The sequence below is a fragment of the Hylaeus volcanicus genome, chromosome 2, assembly GCF_026283585.1.
Source record: "Hylaeus volcanicus isolate JK05 chromosome 2, UHH_iyHylVolc1.0_haploid, whole genome shotgun sequence".
NCBI lineage: Eukaryota > Metazoa > Arthropoda > Insecta > Hymenoptera > Colletidae > Hylaeus > Hylaeus volcanicus.
This window is the reverse complement of record NC_071977.1, coordinates 31930380-31949958: the sequence shown is the minus strand read 5'-3', so window position 1 is coordinate 31949958 and position 19579 is coordinate 31930380. Positions and strand designations below refer to the sequence as shown.

The following is a 19579-nucleotide window of genomic DNA, read 5'->3' as shown; positions in this document are numbered from 1 at the left end:
TCATTACAATGTGCTCATGCAATATGACTCAAAAAAACTACCTCTAAGATCTATATTCATTGAATACCTTTAAGTTACACGTATATTTACGGTTTATTTTAACACTGCTAGAAACATTCCTGTCATATTTTTTTAATTATAATGTTACTCATAATCAATATTACAAAAAGTATTTGATAAACATAACGATAATTTAAATGAAATATCTAATAAATAATTGATATCCTAAAAGATTCGAACAATACATTAGAACATATTACAGTCTATCCGTTTATTAAAAAGATTGCAATTTTGCAATTTTGCAATTTTTTAGAGAACTTAATAATTATAAAAATAATGATTTTTATTATAGAAATTGTAGTAAATTTAGGGTACTCTTTTGTGTCCATTATATAACTTATATTTTAACAAGTTAATGAATGATTACAAGCTTGGTTTCACAGGCATACAGTTTCTGCTTCCCTCTATCATCCTACTTGAGGTAATTTTAGTTTCACCTCTCAGTTTTGCTTCTGCCAGTACATAGTTCACCACAGTCCACTCAACATCTTCTTATCTAGTGTACCAGAAGTATGTGATAATCATACTGTTCTCAGTCAGTGAAAATACTCGATATACCTGTATCAAAAGTACATTTAAAACATTAAACAAGGTACCTTTAGTTTTTATTATACATCCATTTAATAATCGATCAGCAATCTTCAATTGAATATATAAACTAAAATACTGTTTTGCAAAAGATCGTTTTCAAAAAGAATAACTAACATGGATATGGACACAGCAAGGGAATTGGTACTAACTTTAAAACAAGGTAATAAGTCACACGCGGGATATGGTTTACAAAAAGAATGCGAAGCACTTGTTGGCCACATTTTGCAAAACATGGTCAAATCTCCGCTACCGACGTTAGTTCCCGAAACGAAAAATGAAGAAGATTCTATCAGATTCCGGGAAGAGGGTAATCGATATTGATCAGATATTAAAATTCAGTCTAGGTTTCGTTAAATTATTACGCTTAAAATATTACAGGAAATCAACATTTCGTAATGGGCGATGATAACGAAGCTATAAAATGTTACACAATGAGTTTAGCGTATGCGAATGACAAAGAACTAATGTCCTACGCCCATGCTAACAGATCAGCGGCTTTGTATAGAAAACAAATGTATAAACAGTGTTTAATCGACATCGATGCCGCTTTAAATCTTGGATATCCAGAAGAAAAAAGGAAAAACTTGAAGGAGAGGGGCGCTAAGGCGGTTGAAGAAATTAAAAAAAAATTGAAGATTCAAAAGGACGATCCAATTGATACGCAAAAGTTGATGAGTATGTGTTTATCTGAAAAAATTACCGATCAGCCTGTAACTGTGAGGTACCGAAACGGAAATGCTGAAAGTAAGAAAGAAATAAACAAAGATGTAAATGCTAACGGAAATAAACAAGAGTCAATTAATGGCTGCGATGAACCACCTATGAGTAACAAAGAAAGAGAACCAAGATACCTAGCGGACGAAGGTTCTTTAAAGTTAGCTTATGGCCCCAGTAAAGAATCTCCTGCTGCTAGCGACGGCGTCAGTATTTCTTTCTCGGAAAAATACGGGCGTCATTTAAGAGCTACTAAAGAGTTTAAGCCAGGGGATGTAGTTTCTTTTGAAGATCCGTATGCTTATGTCATGTATACGCAAAGGTAAAATGTTCTTCAAAATCGGTATACGTATCGTTGCATAACGATTTTGCAAATTGCAGATATTACACGCACTGTCACCATTGTTTATCAAGAAGTTACAATTTAATTCCATGCACGAATTGCCCGATGGCTCAATATTGTTCGGAAAAATGTAGAACATTGTCCTGGGAAATGGCTCATCAAATAGAATGCCCGATTTTGGCAGTTCTAGGAAATTTATTTAATATCGACAAAGACAAGGTACGCATGCTTACCAAAATTGTTAGATTTTTGATCATGGTGACAGCAAAAGGCGAGAAGATCGCAGAATTGCGGGAAGATATGAAAGTAGCTGAGATCAATCCAGGTACAGAATAGCTCTCAGATTTTATGACTAGAATCAAAAACAATAATATAATTTACATTTACAAAATATGAAAACTTATTGAAATATCGAATTATAACGTACCACGCATATAAAGATATTGTAAAAGATTTCTTTGTTGTAGATGACAGAACTGCTGGATTTACAGACGATGGTATACTGGATAGTAATAGCGCACGATCTGCTCTGAGTCTCGCCACAAATATGTCAACAAGACCGCTCATTGGTCTCAGTGCTTTCGCGTGTATCTCAGCTCTTGGTGCTATCCTGTTAGCAACGCAGACTAATTTCTTCTGCAAGAAATACGAAGTGGACCAATTAAAAGACATTGGCAATGTTTCTGATCTCAAATTCTGTGGCAGTCTCATGTTTCGCGCCTGTGTTATAATGTCTTCCAATTGTTTCACGGTAATATGTTCGAGACACCGATGGCCTTGTGGAGCGAGCGTTTAGCCTACTTTTAGAAGCTAATGAGTTTTATTTCTGATTTTTTTATTTTAATTGCATATAGTAAATATCCATGAACGTTGTCCAAGGTGAGCGGCTAGCCCCACACGGCCGTGCGTGTCGCAAAACTACACATAGATTATTAAAGAAACACGGAATAAAATGTACAATGATTATACAAGATTTAATCAAATAAAATGATTTTACATTGAATTAAATTTATTTTCTAGGTACAACAAGAACCAGGAGTAAAAACAGGCTCGGGTCTGTACATACTGCACAGTTTGTATAATCATTCTTGTGCACCAAACACGTTCCGTCACTTCGAAGGATTGACAATGATCACCCGCGCTCTGGAACCAATAAATCCTGGGGATCAAATATTCACAGGTTACGGCGCGGCGTATGCACATATGCCACGATCTGAAAGAAGAGAAAAAATAATGCAGGACTACTTCTTTGAATGCAATTGTCCCGCTTGCGACTCCGACTGGCCGATGTACAACGAGATTCTTCAACACCACGTTGGTTCTATTTGCAAGAATAAGGAGCTCGTAGAGAAACTTAAACCTTATAAACAAAGATTGGTAAAAAATATGTACGACATAGACGCTGTAAAATCTGTCCTTGGTATACTGTACAAAGAAGTGTCCCAGCCGTGCGAAGAAATCGTACACGCGGAACAATACCTGAAGAGTTATTATTTAGGTAAATTCAATTTGATGTGAACTTAACAAATATTTACGCTTATTTATACTTATGTAGCTTTGCTTACCTGCCAATGCCTAACGATATGCTTAATTACATCCCGCGAAACACTTTTATTTAAATGCTACCACTTTGTGCACTGATTTATTTGTTGCTTATTAACGTAATAAAACTGCTTCCAAAATCCATAGCTTACATTGCTTCATGAAAATAAACATGTATTAATCACTGCGCTGAAAAGGTATGTAAAAAAATTAATGCATTAGGAATTCGAAATACAAGTTCCATTCTATAGATGTATATTTTCTTCCTTCTAGATCCATGAGAAAGAGGCATCAACGTTGGCGCCACGTAAATAAAAGACATAAAGTATTCCTAAAACATTTTATTGAAGTTATACATGATATTCATCTAAATCCTTCTCTCATGTAACATACTTGTATAGGTATTAAAATTAATTAAACTTTATGCGGTAATACAAGATTTGAAAAATATGTAACACGTGTAATAAATTCATTTACTCCCTCTACTTTAAAAAAAAAATAAAAAAAAAAGACAATCTGTACCCATATATGTGCATTTTCAATAATGCAAAAGAGAACTTAATATTATATACGTATTATATAATTTATTACAAACATAAAATGTTTTGCATATATATAATATATATATTATATTTTTACATCAGACAAAGTTTACAGAGCTTATAAATTACCCAAATTGTTTTTCCCTAATCTCTGTTGAAGTCAGACATTGTAATCATGAGTGGTATAACTTTATGAGATTAATAAAGACTATAAAAGTGATAGAAACAACTGTTGCAATTCATTGAAACAATAATGTAATAAATTCTACATACTTAGATAAGAATAACGTACAATTCCAGTAAATGATGAAAATATTTAACTAAATTGTCGATTACTAAGTAAATATATTACATATTGAAATACTTGTCATTGCAAGAAACTATTCAGGCTCTAATAAAATACAGTATGTAACTATACTTTAAACTTGGTTCTTAATATCCAAGGTGCATCCAAAGCTTGGTTAACTTTATCATAATTGGTAGCAAAGGGATAAAAGAAGCATAAAGCTCACACTTGAAAAGTATTGGATATGCATCCAACATTTCGTTTCTCCTCTTTAAATTACTATACTGTATATAGTATGCTAAAATATTTCTATCCTAGGAATGAAAGGATCGAACAAACGTATAGACAAATATCAATGTATACCTATCATTGTGAATTATACAAATAATATCTATAGAACATCTTACAAACTGTTGAATCCTGTGTTCAAAAGTGTTACTTTATGCACGCGAAAGCATGCTAACACTTCACCAGAGACAAATATCAAAATCACTTGCCGTCAACTCGGAGTTTGCTAACATTCTGATTTTCTACCGAACATCGTCATCGAATTTTCACTTCATCGAATGAAGTGAAATGAAATGGAATTTCTTGCCAGATGAAACGAACATAATAAAAACAATGAGATTAATTAAAATCGGCCGATATTCGAAAAAGCGGCAAACAGAGGTGTCGTAGTCGTGGCCGGTTGTTGATCGCCGATGCTTTTGAGCAAATTGCCTTGCAATAGACTGTCAAGTGCCTTTTGAACTGTTGGATCGTTTAGTAGAGGTGACGGTGAAACTCCGGTAGTAGTAGTAGTCGTGGGCGCTGTTGCGGCAGTTGATGCTGCTGGCATAACATGATGTCTCATGTAGTTAGCGGTTGTAACACCAGCAATAAATATATTCGAAGTTCGTTCGCTTTGATCGCAGCATCATGAGGAAACAGGCACAGTAGCACTACACGCGCGGCGAACTTTATTAAAAAAAAAAAAAAAAAAGAACCCAAAGCGTACGAAGTTCGTTTACGATCGATATTTTTGATCAATATTACGTTCTAATTTTACCTGAATCTATTAAAAAATTTTACGCGGAACCCGCGTTGTCTTTTTTAACCGTCAAATTATTTGGAAACTTCGTTAGAAATTTCGATACACGACTTAAAAGAAATTTCGTCTTCGCCGGAAGTGTTCGCGAGGAACACAAACAAATCCGATATGAAACGTAACAAACAAGTGATCCAATATCCGTAAGATACACCTGCGACGACCTTTCTAAAAATGCAAAACAGTGCAACAGGTCTCGAATTTTGTTCGCGTTAGAGAAGTTCTACATCTTCGACTCGGCTCTTTCCGCGCAACGAATAAACCAATAGTGGTATTTCTACAATAAATGGATGTAATCGTCACAATTACAATACACAAATGTTACACGGAACGTCAAGAAAAAAATAAAAATGCTACACTTACAGTGCGCATATTTTTTCCTTCCCCTATTAATGCAATTTATCGTGATCTCGATATTTGTAAAAGCAAAATCCACTGTAGACATGTTGCTACGATATTTATGCTCTCCTGATTTATTAACCATGTTACAATAATAGATATTTCATATAAATTTTTTGAACATTTCATGTCATACGCATTCGGATCAAACACGAGTAGTGAAGCTTTATAGTTTTTACCTGATCCCCAAGTAGCTGGTGGGACCGGAACTGGTGCTGCAGTTGGTGCTGGCACTGGACTAGGTGCTGGCGCGGACGAACTTGTTTTATTACTGTTCAGAATATTAAGTATCCTGGACTGTAATTCAGCTTGTTTCGGATCGCTGACCGCTATCGTCGTAGTCGTCGTTGGTAAATCTTTTACGTCTCCCAATTCCACTTGCACTTGTTCTTCGCGTTTCATTTCAAGATACTTTATGATACGCTCGTACTGCAGTACTGTTAATTGATGGTTATCGGCCAACATATTTAAAAGAACTTGAATGGCATCGGGATGCCGTTCGTTCGCGAACGGTGTGTTCACTGGGACCGATCGTCCGCCAGCTTTGTAATTAGAGAAATCGCGTGATATTAAATTAATAGCGTCGTCAACGAGCATATTTCTGTGTTCTGTCCAAAAAGATAAAATTCCATTAACGTCAAAAATTGCTAAGTCTTTGTAACATCGTTAAGCCACGTACCTTGCGGTAAACCGTGAAGGATATTTAGCGTTAGGGAATGATGCTCTTGATTGATAGGCGTTACTACAACTGCATACAAACATCCACGACTTGCTATGTTCCCTAGAACTCTACTCAGAAGTACATCTTCGTTTGGAAATAGCAAATCTACCGTTAATCCAATTTTTTTTAATCGCGCCTCAATACTTTCCGCATACTCCCTAATTTGACAGACATAAGTTACAAAAATATTCGTCGATCGTCAGGAAGTTTATTACTGTCATACGTACGTTAATGCTTTATTAACAACAATGATTTCACAATCATTCTTTTCGGTTGCTGCATTCGAATACTCGTTCGATGTGCTTGTGTTGCTGAAAAACAAATATGTACGTAACGCTAGATTCAAATAATACGAGTGATCGCAAAATATTAATAGTTCCGCTTACTTAAAACTCATGTTCATATCTCTAGGTGCAGCGGTAGGCTTGAAATTATCAAAACGGTTGCTATTGTCGCTAAACGTATCTCTGACAAAGTTATCGTTTCTTAATCTATCGCCTTGCTTGTGATCCCAATCCCGTCCACCTTTATCGTCCAAACGACCACCTCTGTTAATAGGACTACGATCTCTGAAGTTGTTCCCAGCCGAACCGTCTCTATTTTTATTACGATTTTTTCCACCCCTAACGCCTCTTGGTCGACCAACCCCGCCACTGTTCGCTCCCCCTCCCCCAATACCACTTTGATTGTGAGTGTTCTGATTATTCGTGTTGCGATTCTGATTTCCACCAGGCCTGTTTTGATTTCCACCCAATCCAAATTGATTACCGCCTCTATTCTGATTACCTGGAGTAAACTGATTGTTCCCTTTATTTTGCATCATGTTATTAAATTGATCGTTTCCATTGTTTCGATTTTGATTTCCGACTTGATTATTATCTCTGTTCTGATTTCCATCGCCAAACTGATCGTTTACACCACCTCTATTCTGCATATTATTTCCTTTCTGGCTATCGTTTAACTGTAAATCACAACCAAAACTTTGATTCGGAGCGAAACTTGAATTTCCTCCAAAACTTTGATTCCCGGTATTGAAAGAATCATTTCCAGTATTAAAATGATTAGCATTGGAATTAAATTGATTGTTAAGTCCTGCTTGCAGCTTTCCCCCTCCTCCTCCACCAGACTGATTATCCTTTTTTGCTGGTCTAACATCTAATTAAAAAAAATAAGTAAGATAGGATCCTAATGCGTACTTATATAATATTTATGATTAATCGACACATTTAAATTAATAATTGAGGATCGGAGAGTGCATGAAATTATATATGAAAAATAAATGAAAATACCCATTCTTCTGCCTTTGAACATCGCACCGTTCTCATTTTGAATAGCTTTCTGTGCAGACTGTTCTTCCTCGAATTGGACAAAACCGAAACCTCGGTTTATCGCGGAACCGACAACAGTTCCATATTTTGCAAAATGTTCCTCCAATTCGTGTTTGGTCATATCATCGGTTTGCAAATGACCCACAAATATACGGCTACTCACAGTAGCAGGATCTTTTAAAAGTCTCACATTCATCTTGTCTTCAAAGAACGATCCTCTTCGCAGGAAAATATTTATGGTGCGGTAACGCTAATTTTCATTCGAATGAAAACAATAGAGGTTATATTGTAACGCTGACGTTCGCTTATCCTAACCTACTTCGCTTTCACGTATATTTCGACAAACATGTAGACGAAAATCGTATAAAACGATTAAACGTTTTCGGATCTTCTCCAATTTCGTTTCATTTATTAAAACGACAACATCGACGAGACCAACGATCTTGGCTTGAAAACAGAACCGTCAGTCAACAATTGAAAGCTGAAAACTCTTATGATGGCGTGTGCGTATGAAATTTACCTCCAACAAGTGCGTTCTATTTTCATACCTGCCGAAAAACATCAAACCTACTCTGCGTTTTCAACGAACCTTCTATTCCCAGTTCATAGGGTGTCTCACAGATCTCTATTTATTTTCGTAAAATCATATACTTTATATTGTTTCATACTTTAAAGTTTAGAATCTCGGACGTTTAGACCTTGTTCGAACAGAAACACGAACGACGCTCAAAATCCCCTCGATTTCGAACGATAAATAAAATCCTACAAAGTACACCCAGCTTTCGGGACACCCTTTATCCTCAGGAATGACAACTGCGTGTAGAATCTTACGCGCTTGTGAACGCGCCCGAAGATTACATAAAGAGAGACAACCCTTCATTGACAAATTCCTTGTTTCGATAAAAAAAAAAAAAAGAAAAAAAAATCACGTAGTACGTTAGTAGCTGAACCTATCCGTGGAATAGGGGAACGTACGATAGTGAACGAACGGCCTCGAATTCATCCCCCGATCCCACGAAACAAAGCCGAATGTTAAATATTCGACGGCTACACCGCGGACGGCGAAACGGAGGAGAAGGAAATATTTTTCAGCGCCATCTTGCCTCGTAGCTCCTAATTCGTCAGTGCCTGTGAATGGACTTGTCATAGGTGTTTTATGTTATTTTGTTCCTTGTTTCGGTTGGAAAATTAGTGCATTAAATTTCTAGTACACGCCACGGTGAGTAGAACGTTTCCCGTTAAATCGTGTGGAATAAATTAACGGGAACGAGTAACGTTTAGTTGGTACGCAAACTACGAGTGGTACAGTCCGTAAGATAAAAGTGCAAGCTCGATTCCGTTTTGAGAGAACGATATCCCACGTACATATTCCGTTCGTGACACGTTTTTCCTTCGTTAACTCGGCTTCTTTCGTAATCTACGCGATTGATTGTGCCTCGAGACAGCCTCGAAAAAAAGTGCAGGTTCGCGGAAGTCACGCCCGAGCATGAGAAAGCATAGGTAGAGAGTTTCGAAATTGACATATCACGTATTTTCATGGGCTAGCCGAGTAGCTAAGCAGTGTGTGCCCACCCATTGTGTTGGTTAATATCTAAAAGGGTGTACGATATATGGAACGTGTGGATATCAAAACTCTTTGTTCCTTCGAATCCCTTAAAAGAAATCACCGTTTTGTATTTATATGGCGTACGAGTGTCATTGAAGCGTACAAGTATGTTGACGCTCTACTCGGTTCAAACTTTCGAACGATACCAGGAAGTAACGTAGCGAGAAGTTGTTTTCACGTGTGGCGAGGAAATGATCCGCGTGATTTTCAGAAAAAATGTGCTGAGCTGTCACGTTGATCATTTAAGGTTAATAATAACGTCGGGGTGAAAATAACATCGTTGCGACGCTTGGAATCTTTTTAATTCGATGATATATCGCGTACGTGTAATCCTGTTTCTAATGAAATTTTTGGTTCTCGTGGTCGTTCGTTCTTAATTTATCGAATAGAAAATTAATGAAAATACAAAACAGTGATCGATAGTTTCACGGTCATTTATCGTTATAATGCCATTTAACTACCTTGAAGAAACCATACAATAGTAACTCCGAGCAGCTTTAATGTATAAACAACTGCTTTGTTGTACCGTTTATTAAAAACGTAAACTAAAGTAAATTGATGGTCTAGAAGTAATGTTAATTTATTTTAAACAAAAAAACGTGATGCGCGATAATAAAATTATTTTTATATATAATATATTTACTCTAAAACATGAAACAGAATGAGTATCGTATGTGTGGGTATATTATCTCTCACAGTTGTTCAGCAATGTCAAGGACAAAGTTATTAAGTATGCAGAACCTATTCCATTGAAATCTAGCAATCTAAATTAATCTAACATAAGTAGATATTGCAAATTGTAATAAGTGAACTAATAATTGCAATACACTTAAATATAATGTTGTTGTTGTTATGGAGTAAACTGCTCAAATTAAATTACATAATTATACACAGGATATACTAAAATTGATAAGCTAAACTTTATGTGCATATAGTGCAAAATACAAATCATCTATACCAGTTAATTTCAGCACATCTTGTATAGATCATTCATATTTTTTAAATATAAATCTACATCGCATGTTTATCACGATAAGATAAGATACAAACATAGTAGTATTAACTGATAGATAACAAAGGTCTCCTTTTGACTTTCCAGTTTAATAACAAGGCTTTCTTCAAGACAAATTTGACTCCTCCATTTTTATCAATGTAAGTAATTGCGTTTTTTTCTTATTATCGCATGCTGCCTATTGATTTTTGAGATAGTAGTTTGGTTCAAACTCTTTTTCTTTGATGATAAAAGTTCTTGGTCTTCTTCTTTGTTTTGTGTTTAAGTTTCCTTTGTTAAAATGCTTGCAATAGGTTCTATCATGAATAAAAGTAGTTTCAATAATTAATCCAGTACTTTTTGTCTTTCGAATAATTTAAATTTAAATAATTTTTATAGTTACTGTATAGGCGAATATAAGCATAATATTGCACAAAAACTGCAACTTTGATTTCTCAATACATTTACATAAACAAGAATTCAATAAATTTGTAGCATCTTAATATTGTTGTGTTTCCTTTTTACAAAGTTGCTTTTCACAAAATAAAATTTATGACTACACATTATAGACTTTTGTGGATGGTAACATTTTCCTCTATGTGTGCGAATATGTATTTTAAATGCATTGTGTTCCTGATATATTGTTTATATATCTTCTATACAATTAGTAGTAATAAATGATTGTACTTCCATTAACTTATAGAGGAAAATGTTATTATCATTTTTAAGCCAATATTTTGTAAGACATCAGTCGAATGCCCTGTACATAGTAATTTAAAACAGGTACTCACAGCTAAACTAATAGTGTACTTTATATATTAATGAAACATGAGTTGTGCCTATTTATTTTTTAAGTATATTTTAAATGTTACATATCTTTGATATACACCATATAATTTGTAACATTGTTGATTGCATCGGGCCAATGAAAGAACAATTATGCAGTATTCTGTGCAATATTTATTTGCATAATAATTACCAAGATTATCAAAGTTATATGTAAGATATTCTCAGTTAATTATATCATCATTTGTACATTAAATAAAAATTCATTCATCGTTGACAGGTAAATGTAACAAATGTTTCTTACTTATTCACTGTACCGTCTAATAGTTTAGGATTTTATTCTGATTCGAAGAGTGTTTGGGAATTTTCTATATTTGTGGACAAGAAGTAGCTTCATCGACGACGCCAGCGGTATTTCATATGCCAACAATGGCAATGCAGAAGGTAAATTTTATAACTGGCCATGGTCAACAAAATAACAAATGTTATTACTTTACTAATCAATGACATTGTTAGAAAATGTTTGAAAAATAAATGATGTAGATAAATGTTTTGCAAGACACGTTAAATAGTATACAGGGTGTTGCTAGCAGTTACATTTTCAAATAGTAAAAGTTTTTAAAATATATAATTTTGTCATTTGAAAAACCTTTAAATATGTTTTTACAATTTAAATTTAATTGTAACGATATAGCATCCTGTATATATAAAAAGATACATGAATTATAGTTTTTAGTAATAAAATTTTTGCACATACCTCGATTCATTCGTATTTTATTTTTGCAAAATTATAAAATAACAATAAGTTGTGCACATTATGCAAGTCAGTATTGCAACAAATGTTATTTTCAAATATTTAAAGTTAAGTTATTTCTAGAGAAATTAGAAATATTTATTATTAAGAACCTTGGCAGGTTATTGGAAAAAGAATTTTCTCCTAAGAAAATATTGTTGTCATAATATAATTTACAACTTTCAAATGAATTTAAATTCTATGTGATGTTAAATGCACTGATACTTGTTACCTGGAGCTTATACATAGGCACATCTCAAAAGAAATTATTCCACTTTGAAACATTGTGTATTCCATAGCAGAAGTAATTACATTTTATTTTGGCATACAAAATTTTAATTTCCAAATAATGCAGTAATACCATTGTATGATAAAAGAACATTATTATAAGTGGGATTTCTTTACTTTCAACCAATTGCACTTTTACTTTAGCTACTTTCATTCATCTTACTTCTTACACTAACCAAATGAGAAATAGAAGTAATGCATTGATTTAGTAAAAGTAGACTATTATAAAATATTTATGAGTTTCCTGCTTACTTACTAATGTATATTTAGGTGCATGGCTTTGGTATGAAATGGTTGCCCATATTTATTACTACTCTTTATTTTGATTGATTTTTTTTCTCTGAGTAAATATATAATTGGACTTGTATTTGAATTGCATTGCAAAGTGATAGTGTGCATCAAATTTAATTAACATAAACTCGAACGTGTGCGATGATAAGTATGGGCTTCTAAAAGGAATAGGAATGTTACTACCTGCTTGTAATATACAGTGGTAATCTTTTAGATGAGAAGACAAGGTCAAGACGTGATGCAGGTGAATTTGGCAGGTATTAGGCGAGACATCGTTAATCTTGCCCACAACTACAGCAATGCACAGGTAATTGATTTTAGCGTTTAATGTTTACTTTTTATATTTATTCTGTAGATCTAAAATAAAACTTTCTTATATAAACAGAAAGCTGTACGGAAAGCCACTAGCAATGATTCTTGGGGCCCAAGCACCACACTTATGGCAGAAATTGCTGATTTGACATACAATGTCGTGGCTTTTACCGAAATTATGCAAATGTTGTGGAAGAGATTGAACGATCACGGTAAAAATTGGCGGCACGTGTACAAAGCTTTAGTTCTCCTAGAATATCTCATTAAAACTGGATCGGAAAAAGTTGCACAGCAATGTAAAGAGAATATTTTTGCCATCCAAACTCTAAAAGGTACGTAGCTTTACATTATCGTCGTATAAAGTTTATTATAAAATTTCTGCAGTCTATAAATGATATTTATTTTTAATTACGTTAGATTTCCAATATATGGAGGGATCTAAGGATCAGGGAGTGAAAGTACGAGAGAAAGCAAAGCAACTAGTGGCCTTATTAAAAGACGATGAAAGATTAAGGAACGAAAGAGCTAGAGCACTAAAAGCAAAGGAACGATTCGCACAATCCGTTAGCGGATTCGGGAGTGATGGGTTAGATACTATGTCACCTGTGAGCAGTGATGTAAGTGCTATTAGAATTAATAACAAATGCGTCTCATACTTCTGTCCTTAACAAATTATATAGTTCCAGGATTGGGAACCATGCCGCCTAGGGTCTGAATCTACAGCTAGACGTGCAAGTAAACGTTCATTAAATGTCTATCTATTATAATTTCACGTATTATATTAAATATGATTAATTACGATTTGTTCGTTTGGATTAGCTGAATTGGAAGCTGCGAGGCCACAAACAGTGGGGGAAGAGGAATTGCAGCTACAGTTAGCTCTGGCAATGTCTAGGGAGGAGGCAGAGCAAGAAGAACAAAGAAGACGCAGCGACGACGTTAGATTGCAGTTAGCCCTCAGTCAAAGTCAGCAGGATTTTAAGTTAGTGTTCACTATAAGTTTCATATTTTACAATTATTAACAAACGATACCTAAGTTGTATCATGTTCCGAATCTCAGCTAAAAATGCATACGAATTACAGAGCCCCGCAATCTGAGAAACAAAGTCATGTACTAGATTTGTTGGATGTAAACTTAGGAGGAGAAGCAAGTGGATCTACTGTACAAACTGATCCTTGGGGTGTACCGATTACGGCACCTTCCCCCAGACCACAGGTATGTAATCATAAATTAGACGTGATGTGTTAATTGCACATTTGTTAATTGCATGATAATACGATATTGCGTACCCTTTGCATATTGCTCAACAGTCTTTGGACTTATCTCAGTTTTATGTGTACCAGGTATGTTTGATTAATACAAGAAAAAAAAAATGATAAAGCACTGCGCGATTGTACTTAAAAAATTTATGAAGGATATAGTAGAAACTCACCCACTGACTCTTATTTTGCAGCAACAGAATGATCCATGGAGTGTTCCCACAACCAGCAGTACGTCGCCCGTAGTAGATCCATGGACTCCTACTCCACCGCAAAGACCAAGTAATAAACCTTGTCAAATAATACTTCGTATGAAATATTATCTTCGGTGTTATCCTGGTTAATCGCGTAATTTAATTTCAGCTGCTGCGATCGATCCATGGCGAGCACCTGCACCGTCGCCTGTACCAGTTACATCTCCACCTTCGGCAGATCCTTGGGCACTGGTAGCGCCTAATGCTGAAACCGATCCTTGCAAAAAGCAGGTGAGGTTTATTTATCGATTCGGAAGAACACTTGTACATTTTTACATTTATATTAAATTAATTTAATTATTCCAACATTTTCCAGACTGGACGAGAAGGTTTAACATCCGGATCTCCGTCTTTCAGCAATCCTACCTTAACGCAGAATATCGGTTTCGCTGCGCAGTCTCCGCAGAACATAGGCTTCAATTTGCCTACAACTTCGAGCGCTACTTTCAACCCTACTAGCAATGGTTTCAATGGGACTGGGCCTAGTTTTAACAACTTCTCAGCAGGAAATCCGAACAACAATTCTGCGACCAGTCCATTGAGCGACCTAGACGAATTTGACGTAATTACTAACAGAAATAAGCTCGGATCTAGTCCACAGCCAGCAAATAACGGTATATATTAGCGACTTTGTCGTTGCTATTTGTTGTAACGCTAAAACGTATCGATGTATCATTGTTTGCGGGGTTGCAGGAAGTGCACAGTCACCGGACCCGTTTGATCTGGGAGGTATGGCCGAAAATCTTCCTATTAGTACAGGAGCTATTAAGAAAACGCCGCAGTCGTTTCTCGGAGAGAACTCCGCCCTGGTCAATCTTGATAATCTTGTCAGTACTTCTACAACCAAGCCTGCGTCACCTACGCCTACAGGTAACGTATCATTTGAAGCTCAAACTTAGATATATCCTAAATAATTCCCAAAGATTAAGTCTACGAAATTTGTCGCGTGTAAACGGTTAATACGATGTTTCCTTTTGTAACGCATTCTGTCTGAAAAATAGCATTTCATTGGAAATAAATTCGTGAGTATCTACAGTGTGATTAGCCATACTGCATGAATGCATGGTTCAACTATTATATTCGATGAAAGTATCGAAATTATATATTTTTTTTTTCCGTAAATCTTTTCCCGAATCTGCCTGACGAAGCCTGGCCATGCGTATCAAGTTATTCCCCAGTTATAAATGATTGAAATTTTTTGTTTGACTTGACAATCACAAATACGATTCTCGTATTATACAGGTAATAATTCTTATACGTTGGAATCGTTCCAAGGGATGGGAATTTCAATCATGTACAGCTAAGAACAACACTAACCTACATACACGTATAATTTGTTAATTTTCTTATTTGTTATTTTCTTTGCAGTGAAATTGGTTGTTTACTTTTCACAATTTTTATTGCTACATTTCCAATTGCAGCATAACGTTCGGTATAGGAATAGGTCTTGAACATATAAATTGATACTCATAAAAATTTACAGCACCCGTGTCATATTCAGCAAATCCATTTGCGACGGCAACAGCACCATCTCGTCCTACGATCAATCAAATTCGACAGGATCCTTGGGCAGCGAATACAACTACTACAGCGAATCCGTTCCTCTCGTAGCTTGATGATATAATCGTCGAAGGCGTCGGTTAAAATATCCGGAGCACTGTCGTCTAAAAAGTATTCGAGGTTTTTTAGCGGTAACCCTGTACGGTATAAGTTTCTTGCTCGCTACGAACTACCTTTATTTCGAGATATAAATGACACATACAAATGACAGACGAAACGTCCTACAAAAATAAAGTATTCGGAAAACATCCGTTTTAACATTTGAAAGTAACAGTTGTCCTCTTTTACGATTAATTAGAGCGATAACCGATCTCTCTGGTCATAATTAATGAAAAACAGAAGCGTGGAGGAATGAAATACACCGATTTGTTCCATTTAATTCGCCTGAACTGATAATTGAAGTTTCCAAAGGATACCGCTAACATCGACATTTATTTCTACGTAGTAATATTCCTTTAAAATCCACTAAATATTCATTTCTTTTGCTGTTTATTGGGCAAAAGTTTTTGTGTCCGTTATGATTGAATCGCTTGTATTTTTATCGCGTAACGATGAATGAATAAGGGAACTAACTCGAGAAAAGGTTATACACAAGATGCGAAATGAAGTGACATAAAAGGATGTAAATCGCTTACGCGCTCCCAAGGTATAACTAGATTTTATAAGCACCTTTTTCATATATAGTATATTTTTTAAGTGCGACTCGATTTGGTAATAGAATAGGTCATTGAACGATATTTTCCGTGGGCTATACAGGAATAACGTGAAGCGAAGCAACGGTTGGCGTCAGAATCAGTTTCTTTGTCCATCTATTTATATACGTGTTTTTCTACGGCTAACGAGATCGTGAGACTGTAATCGTGATTTGCAAAAGTATATTATATCGAACAGGGTTCGTCGGTTTAAGTTATACGCTTTATGTGACGCGTATCGATCGCGGTTCGTATAAATATTCGCGACATGGCATGCCTTTTAATCGAAACGATCGGTAACGATGTGGCTAATACTCATCTTGTTGAAAGAGATGCGTGTGTTAGTAATACGATCTGTCGTTTGCTAATGATTTACTGGGTTTAGTAACACCTCGGAGTACTTGCGGACGAAACAGTTAAAGGCAGTATCGCAGTTGCCAGAAGTAATATCGTCATCTTTGGATACCGTTTAAGTACACACGCAATACGTACGAGCCGAATTTAGTTATGAAATTTTACGTATTTGGTTTCGGGCGACTGTTCAATGTTACTCGCATAGGCTTCAATGCACTGCAGAGAATGAAACATAGACGTAGCTGATATGCATTTTCCTATCGGTGAAAAGTCGCTGTTGAATCAACTCGGAGCGTTCTTATGATTTTACGGAAGGTCGTTATCGATGCTATAGGTTGTGTTGGTTTACGCGAGAAATCGAGAATTCTATGAATTTTCGGTGAACACTTTTCCAGGCAAACCGGGGTATCCGACTGTAAGATTTAACGAACCAACATGATCTTAGGAGGATTATGTGAAGAGCATTAGCTTTCGTTGTACGCGAAACAATTTACAATTGTACCTTGATTTATATAAAGAAACAAACAAAACAAAACAAAAAAAAATTGTAAATATGTTACAGCATATCGTTCCCCAATTGTCAAGTCTCTTTTGTCCATCTATAGTCGATATAGTAGAATATTCTAACGAAGCCTGAAAGTGTTTTCTAACATCTTACGCGTTGTTTCCCCGGTTCTTTTTTTTGGGGGAGGGGGGGGGGGGGGGACATTGCTGAGTTCGTTATTTTACATCCATACTTTTCACATTCGAGCGAGTGAGACTATCAATGACCACTCCATGAACACCGGTATGATGTTCGTCTTTCTTAACGATGGTAGTCGATAATCAAAATATGTATTTATTAGTAACGTTTTTAATGAACTACTTTCCAAGGTAGTGTCGATACCAACTCAGCATTTCGTTTTTAAAACTATTAACGCATTTTACAATTTTTATACGAGAAAACAGTTTCGTGGATTCAACGATTGGCAAAGGGGAACTGTATTTGCCTGCTTGTCCTAAGTGAATCATACATGAATTGTACGCGATTTAAATTTCTGTTATAAGTAAATATCGCTTAAATAATTCCATTGTATTATTCTTCATTAAATTAATTTGTTTCTTTATGCATTTTCAACATACTTGCTTGTATGATTGAAATTGTATATTTAATATGTATTTATCCAGATGTTCGCGAAAATATGAAGTTAAGCAGTAAGGGCGGGAAGTCACTTTGATACACGCAAACTGATGTACACCGACGTACAATGATCTGCATTCACTGCTTTTTATAGGGAAGCCACGATACTTAGTCATCGTATCTGCTAAATGTGCAATTTAACGTCTACGATCTTTTTCTTCGATTTGTTAGTCGTTTACACTTGTTATTTGTATCTTGCAAATATGTATTTTTAAAATACGAAAACAAATAATTGTTACTCTTCTGCATGTTAACGGTGTGATGCACACGCTTCATTTTTACGCGAACAATGGAACACTGTTTAGTTTTTAGAGTTGGTGTAAGTGCAGAAAAAATTCAAAGGACATTTATGAATGAATATTATATATTTTAGTAGATTATATTATTATTATTATATTATTATTATTATTATTATTATACAAATAAATGTAAAAATTTTTAATTTTTCTGATTAAATATTTAATTTGAAGTCCCTTGTATATCTTTCTTCTAGAATATATTACAATTGATAATTAATATTTTTCGATTAAAATTAATGTTTCTGAGATTCAAGAAATTTTTGAGAAAAATAATTGAAGATTATTTTAAATCGAGTGTGAAAATTAGTATGTCTCTTACTATATTAAATGAAGGAAAAAATTAAGGAAAAAGCAAATTGCCATTACATGTAAATCATTTTATTTTAAAGCGATGCTTCAGTCGAGGAACTTATAGTAACTGGTGGGAGAAAATATGAGTGAACTTGACTATGTAATTGTGCTATTTCAGGGTCTTCTCTTTCTAAAGTTCTGAGTAATTGGGCAAATTGAACTGTACCTATATTTAAAAAAAATAAACAATAAAATATCCATGAAGGAAACCCTATTGTACGTAAATTCAATTATCGAAAAGAAAATATTACACCTTCTCGTCCCTCTGGAAATCCATAATTTTTAATAACATCCATTTGGATCTGCACTACAATCGGAAAAACAAACTGCATCATTTTGAGCATTTCGTTACCAGAATTCTCCTTTGCCTCTGTGAGTTTCTGTACATTTTCTGGAGTATTTAATGCTGTCAGAACATCGGTCAAAATAGCTGAAAAATATTGTTACATGAATTTTTTTATATCAACAAAGTATCCATACAAATAGTTATAAATACTTTGCCGAACATTTTAAATACCTTTCGCAATTTCTGGAGTAAAATTGGGCATTGTAGTCATCACACGAACAAACTTATACGATTAAAATACACGAAAAAGAAAAATTTACGATGTATTAATAAATGATTCAATGAAACGGATAGGTTAAAAGGTATCAAAGTTTAATTCTACGAAAATCTTTATAACCTTAAAACCATTTCATTTATTGTAAATGAGCACACGCGAAGCTTCTTCGTAACCGTAATCATTTTTAGTCTTAAAACATTTATTTAATTTACTTTTTTCTGTCACTATTCTCAGAACTTGTCAAAACATTACGCTTGTAAACAATGTTTACGTCAAGCGAAGAGGGCGCTTTTCGTAAACAAAGTTGTATGTACTTGTCAGTGGGTTTAATGAAATGTTGCTAAAAAAAATTTGGAAACTCTAGTAGGGTTGAATACAAAACAAAA

General features: G+C 34.9%; 4 protein-coding genes across 22 annotated transcripts in view; 2 read left to right on the top strand and 2 right to left on the bottom strand.

The window, feature by feature from the left end:
• Nucleotides 1-515: 515 nt before the first annotated feature.
• LOC128885101 (SET and MYND domain-containing protein 4-like) lies at nt 516-3661 on the top strand. 3 transcript variants are annotated; one of them, XM_054138883.1, is made up of 8 exons: nt 516-652; nt 741-958; nt 1030-1687; nt 1747-2033; nt 2176-2459; nt 2729-3206; nt 3398-3447; nt 3524-3661. In XM_054138883.1, exons 2-7 carry the CDS (start codon nt 766-768, stop codon nt 3412-3414), a joined length of 1917 nt encoding a protein of 638 aa, XP_053994858.1. In that variant the 5' UTR covers nt 516-652; nt 741-765; the 3' UTR covers nt 3415-3447; nt 3524-3661. The 3 variants fall into 3 exon arrangements, with proteins under 3 accessions (XP_053994858.1, XP_053994859.1, XP_053994857.1); XM_054138884.1 differs by lacking the exon at nt 3398-3447 and having other exon boundaries at nt 3524-3654; XM_054138882.1 differs by lacking the exons at nt 3398-3447; nt 3524-3661 and having other exon boundaries at nt 2729-3226.
• Nucleotides 2205-14244, bottom strand: LOC128885100 (nuclear receptor coactivator 5-like). Of its 4 annotated transcripts, none has more exons than XM_054138881.1 (7): nt 8134-8219; nt 7575-7863; nt 6672-7440; nt 6513-6596; nt 6244-6443; nt 5744-6172; nt 2205-2344 (listed from the first exon to the last, which is right to left on the bottom strand). In XM_054138881.1, exons 1-7 carry the CDS (start codon nt 8173-8175, stop codon nt 2322-2324), a joined length of 1836 nt encoding a protein of 611 aa, XP_053994856.1. In that variant the 5' UTR covers nt 8176-8219; the 3' UTR covers nt 2205-2321. The 4 variants fall into 4 exon arrangements, with proteins under 4 accessions (XP_053994856.1, XP_053994854.1, XP_053994852.1 ...); XM_054138879.1 differs by lacking the exons at nt 2205-2344; nt 8134-8219 and adding exons at nt 3577-4909; nt 14114-14244; XM_054138877.1 differs by lacking the exon at nt 2205-2344 and adding an exon at nt 3577-4909.
• LOC128885102 (epsin-2) lies at nt 8624-18424 on the top strand. Of its 11 annotated transcripts, XM_054138896.1 has the most exons (16): nt 8691-8832; nt 10319-10371; nt 11324-11440; nt 12583-12675; nt 12754-13012; nt 13098-13297; nt 13361-13415; nt 13500-13662; nt 13764-13896; nt 13992-14024; nt 14135-14222; nt 14304-14425; nt 14511-14808; nt 14888-15064; nt 15196-15216; nt 15678-15809. In XM_054138896.1, the coding sequence occupies exons 3-15, from the start codon at nt 11417-11419 to the stop codon at nt 15210-15212; spliced, it is 1662 nt and encodes a 553-aa protein (XP_053994871.1). In that variant the 5' UTR covers nt 8691-8832; nt 10319-10371; nt 11324-11416; the 3' UTR covers nt 15213-15216; nt 15678-15809. The 11 variants fall into 11 exon arrangements, with proteins under 11 accessions (XP_053994868.1, XP_053994871.1, XP_053994861.1 ...); XM_054138886.1 differs by lacking the exon at nt 15196-15216 and having other exon boundaries at nt 11349-11440; nt 15678-18424; XM_054138887.1 differs by lacking the exon at nt 15196-15216 and having other exon boundaries at nt 11329-11440; nt 15678-18424.
• LOC128885106 (protein C10) overlaps nt 17491-19579 on the bottom strand; it is a 28803-nt gene continuing 26714 nt past the window's right edge. For 3 of the 4 annotated variants that reach the window (XM_054138912.1, XM_054138913.1, XM_054138914.1), the window contains exons 3-4: nt 18884-19060; nt 17491-18796 (exon numbers count right to left, since the gene is read on the bottom strand). In XM_054138912.1, the coding sequence (XP_053994887.1) occupies nt 18663-18796; nt 18884-19060 (311 nt within the window). In that variant the 3' untranslated portion in view covers nt 17491-18662. Of the gene's footprint in view, nt 18797-18883; nt 19061-19147; nt 19455-19579 lie in introns of those variants that run through there. The other variant, XM_054138915.1, reaches the window with a different exon arrangement.

Coding starts and splice junctions, on each gene's coding strand:
- LOC128885101 (XM_054138882.1), top strand. CDS start 766: ATGGATATGGACACAGCAAGGGAATTGGTACTAACTTTAAAACAAGGT. Junction 959..1,029: donor TATCAGATTCCGGGAAGAGG/GTAATCGATATT, acceptor AAAATATTACAG/GAAATCAACATTTCGTAATG. Junction 2,034..2,175: donor AGTAGCTGAGATCAATCCAG/GTACAGAATAGC, acceptor TCTTTGTTGTAG/ATGACAGAACTGCTGGATTT.
- LOC128885100 (XM_054138877.1), bottom strand. CDS start 8,175: ATGTTTTTCGGCAGGTATGAAAATAGAACGCACTTGTTGGAG. Junction 7,864..8,133: donor ATAGAACGCACTTGTTGGAG/GTAAATTTCATA, acceptor AATGAAAATTAG/CGTTACCGCACCATAAATAT. Junction 6,597..6,671: donor GATATGAACATGAGTTTTAA/GTAAGCGGAACT, acceptor TTTGTTTTTCAG/CAACACAAGCACATCGAACG.
- LOC128885102 (XM_054138886.1), top strand. CDS start 11,417: ATGCCAACAATGGCAATGCAGAAG. Junction 13,416..13,499: donor ATCTACAGCTAGACGTGCAA/GTAAACGTTCAT, acceptor CGTTTGGATTAG/CTGAATTGGAAGCTGCGAGG. Junction 13,663..13,763: donor CAAAGTCAGCAGGATTTTAA/GTTAGTGTTCAC, acceptor TACGAATTACAG/AGCCCCGCAATCTGAGAAAC.